At 24.4% G+C, this 4,034-nt stretch overlaps 1 protein-coding gene across 1 annotated transcript; it reads left to right on the forward strand.

Moving 5' to 3' along the window:
• The first annotated feature begins 1,988 nt into the window (after nucleotides 1-1,988).
• Nucleotides 1,989-3,202, forward strand: LOC110607138 (probable carboxylesterase 18). Its single transcript, XM_021746215.2, has one exon. The coding sequence runs from the start codon at nucleotides 2,040-2,042 to the stop codon at nucleotides 3,051-3,053; it is 1,014 nt and encodes a 337-aa protein (XP_021601907.1). The 5' UTR covers nucleotides 1,989-2,039; the 3' UTR covers nucleotides 3,054-3,202.
• Nucleotides 3,203-4,034: the final 832 nt, after the last annotated feature.

The following is a 4,034-nucleotide window of genomic DNA, read 5'->3' on the forward strand; positions in this document are numbered from 1 at the left end:
AAATTTTTTTATGGTATATAATCTATATTCGAGAGAATAATAAAAGAATTAACTAGTTACCTATTATATCTTTATATTATTGTAATAAAGAATAAATTTAAATTAACTGATAAAATTAATTTACTTTTATTTTTTATTATGAAAAGAATTAGTTTTATTAATTTAATTTTAATTTTTATTATGAATAAATTAATTTTGTATCAGTGTCAAAATAAACGTTTTCAATATTTTAATTTCGTCAAATTGGAACATTCCGTCTAAATCTCAGTTAATTATCATATGGAATGATCATAATAATCTTAAATATATAATATTTTTTAATTTTTATATTATATCAAAATTAACATTTATATTTTTTTATAATCCAAAAATAAATAATTTAATTTCTATATTTTAATTTTATCAAATTAAAAATAAATATTATTTTCACATAGGGACGTTTATTTTGATAAATTCAAAATGTAGAGATTAAAATGTTGAATTATAGAAAATGGACATAAATATTAATTTTGGCATATTTTGAAGACGTAAAAATAAATTTTTTTATTATTTAAATTATTTATAAAGTTTATACTAAACTTAATCGTTTTGTAATTAAATTCTCTTGATTAAGTTTTTATTTTACTATTATCAATTAAAATTAAAAAAATAAATTTCATCTCACCATATAAAATTGAAAAACTATAATAATGATTTTAATATGTAATATAACATTAAATATTTTTTAAAAATAAAATAAAAAACATTCTTTTTCCTTTTAAAATTAGATGGATTTGTAAAAAATTGATTAAAATTTTAAAAACGTTACTTCCACCTTATAAAACTTGAAAAATCAAAATAATAATTTTACCATGTAATATAACATTAAATATTTTTTTGAAATAAATGAAAAAAAAATTTCTCGTTAAACTTATTTGTATACAAATTAATAAAAAATGAATTTTTTTAAAAAAATAAAATTTTAACTCTATTTGATTTATTAAAAATTATATGTCACATTTAAAATAAAAATAAAGTATAATATACCATTTATATATAATTGTGTAATATAAATATAAATCTATAATCCACATAAATTCAACATTATGATAAATTTTTACTTTAAATACTCAGTATATTTCTATATTATTATAAGAACAACTAAATTTAATTAACTGTTAAAATAATTTGTTAATTTTTTTTTTTATTATGGGTGAAATTCACCTCCCTTGGAAATTAGTGGTCCAATGGTAGAACAAAGTCATAAGTAGAGTCAAAAAGATATTGGACGTAACATTTATGGATGTTATGGAAATAATAATCTCATCGCATTAGCTATTCTATAAAATTTTTAATTTTTTTCTATATTATAATTTTTATCACTTATTTTATTTTATTATTGATTTAAGTGTTAGGGTGGCTATCAGTCTATTAAATTTATTAAAAAAATAAAAAATATTTTTTAAATTTAAAATATTTATTAATTAATTTCTTATATTTGACTTAACTTATAAATTAATCAAACCAACTTATAAACTTTAAAACTTAAATGATTCATTTATTTATAATAATACGATAAACTTATAAGTAGATTATAAGTACAAATAAAATAATTAATTGATCAAATTAATTTATAAATAATGTATTTATAAATATTAAAATAAAAGCTGAAGAGATCTTAAGTGTTTTATTATTCAATTTTTATAATTTAAAAAAATTTATTAATTAATTTATTAATTTTATAAAAAATTTATTAATTAATTTATTAATTTTATAAAAAATTTATTAATTAGTTTATATGAGTCCATGAATTTTAAATTTTTTTATAATATTTAATAGTTAATTAATAAAGACTAATTAGTAAATTTTTTAAAAAATTAAATATATTTTAATATATTTTTTAAAATAAAAAATTAATTAATAAATTTTTTATAATTTTGGATTAAATTATAAATTTTCCAATTATAAGAAATTTATTGGTGTTGAGCCTTCATCCTTCTCAATATATATTCTACAGAGTCCATTTCCCATATAACCATTCTCCTCCCAGAGAGACGAAAATGGCCCAAAACGATGTTCCACAGAGTCCGGAACTCCCATGTAACATTAAGCTCGCCAGTTCGGCTTCCTCCTTCCTCTTTAACGTCATCGGTCGCCATAATGACACCCTCTACCGCTTTCTCATAAACTGCTTCGACCTCAAAACCTGTCCGTCTAAGAAACCCATCAATGGTGTTAAAACCACTGACATCACCATTGACAAATCTCGAAACCTCTGGTTCCGCATCTTCACCCCCACCAACACTGGTGATGACGCCGCTACTGCTGGTTTGCCGGTTATTTTCTTCTTTCACGGCGGTGGTTTTGTCTTCTTTGCACCCAATTCTTTACCTTTTGAAAAATTCTGCCGCGGCCTAGCTAGGCAACTCTCCGCCATCATCATTTCCGTCAACTATCGTCTGGCTCCAGGGAATCGTTATCCTTCCCAATACGAAGATGGTTTTGATACTCTAAAATTCATTGACGCCACAGAACTTGAAGGCTTTTCAGGCAACCTCAGACAGTGTTTTCTTGCTGGAGATAGCGCAGGAGGCAACATGGTGCATCACATAGCAGTAAACGCAGGTGAACATGAGTTTTCTAATCTAAATTTCATCGGAAACATATTAATACAACCATTTTTTGGAGGAGAAGAACGAACTGAATCTGAGTTGAGGTTACCTCGAGCTCCATTTTTGACCGTGGAGCTTGCAGACTGGATGTGGAAGTCATTCTTGCCGGAAGGTTCAAACCGGGACCACCAAGCGGCGAATGTTTTTGGGCCTAACTCGGTTGATATATCGGGAGTTAAGTTACCGTCATCGATCATATTTGTTGGAGGATTTGATCATTTGCAGGACTGGCAAAAGAGGTACTGTGAAGGATTGAAGAAATCTGGAAAAGAAGCGCATTTGGTTGAGTTTCCCAATGCTTTTCACTCATTTTACGTTTTTCCTGAGCTGCCTGAATTTGATTTGCTGATGAAGGAGATGAAGGATTTTATGCAACAGCAATTAGAATCATCTAATATATGATGCAACTTTCTTTTATTTTCCTCTCTTTTTCTCACCCTCCTTGTCTCTCTCATCCATTCTTTATTTTCTCGCTTTTCTAAATTTTTTTTCTCTCATGACCTCTCTTTTTTTCCATATATTATGAAACCCCTTTACTTTAGCATTCAAGGCTTAAGCTTTTTTTTTACAAAAAAAAAAAAAATTCAAGATGTGTTCTTTAGCGATATGTGTGTACGCATACAAGCTTATTTTAAAAAATTGATTTATTACTTATAAAATTATATTCGCTTATTCAATAGAAAAAAAAAATTAAACATTTTCGTTAATTCACTTTAATATTTTAAATTTTCAATTTTTAATAATTTAATTAAACCTTTATTATCAGTCACGATTATAATCTAATGACCAAATCAATTTTAACTAAATATAAAGTCTGTCCCATGACATTCCAGCTTGACATTCTATATTATTTCTCCTCTTCCCTTCTCTTTGCCTCCAAACTTTTAGCATTTAATTTTCGCTACTCTTAAATAGAGGTAAGCAGTATTTAATTTAAATTGAAAAATTGATCAAACTGAATTAATTCGGTTTAATTTTTATTCATTTCGATTCGATTTGATTTAATTTTTAATTTTAAAAATTTTAGTTATTTTAGTTCAATTTTTATAAAAAAAAATCGAATCGAAATAAATAGTGATAATAATATATATATATATATTTTATAATATAGAGATATTAGATAATAATTAATATTGAAATATTTCAATTAAATTTTAAATTACTAAAAATAAAGTATAAAAAAGAAATCTATTAAAAAATTCAATCGATCAAACTGAACTGAATTGAATCGAATTAAACCGGTTTGATTTTGTTCAGCTTCTACCTAAAATCGATTCGATTTAGTTTTCACATACACTAAAATTTTAATTTTTGATTTATTTAGTTCAATTCAGTTTTGAACCAAACCGACTGAATGCTCACCTTTAGAGTAGACTACCATAG

This window comes from Manihot esculenta, chromosome 18, assembly GCF_001659605.2.
Source record: "Manihot esculenta cultivar AM560-2 chromosome 18, M.esculenta_v8, whole genome shotgun sequence".
NCBI classification, from domain to species: domain Eukaryota; kingdom Viridiplantae; phylum Streptophyta; class Magnoliopsida; order Malpighiales; family Euphorbiaceae; genus Manihot; species Manihot esculenta.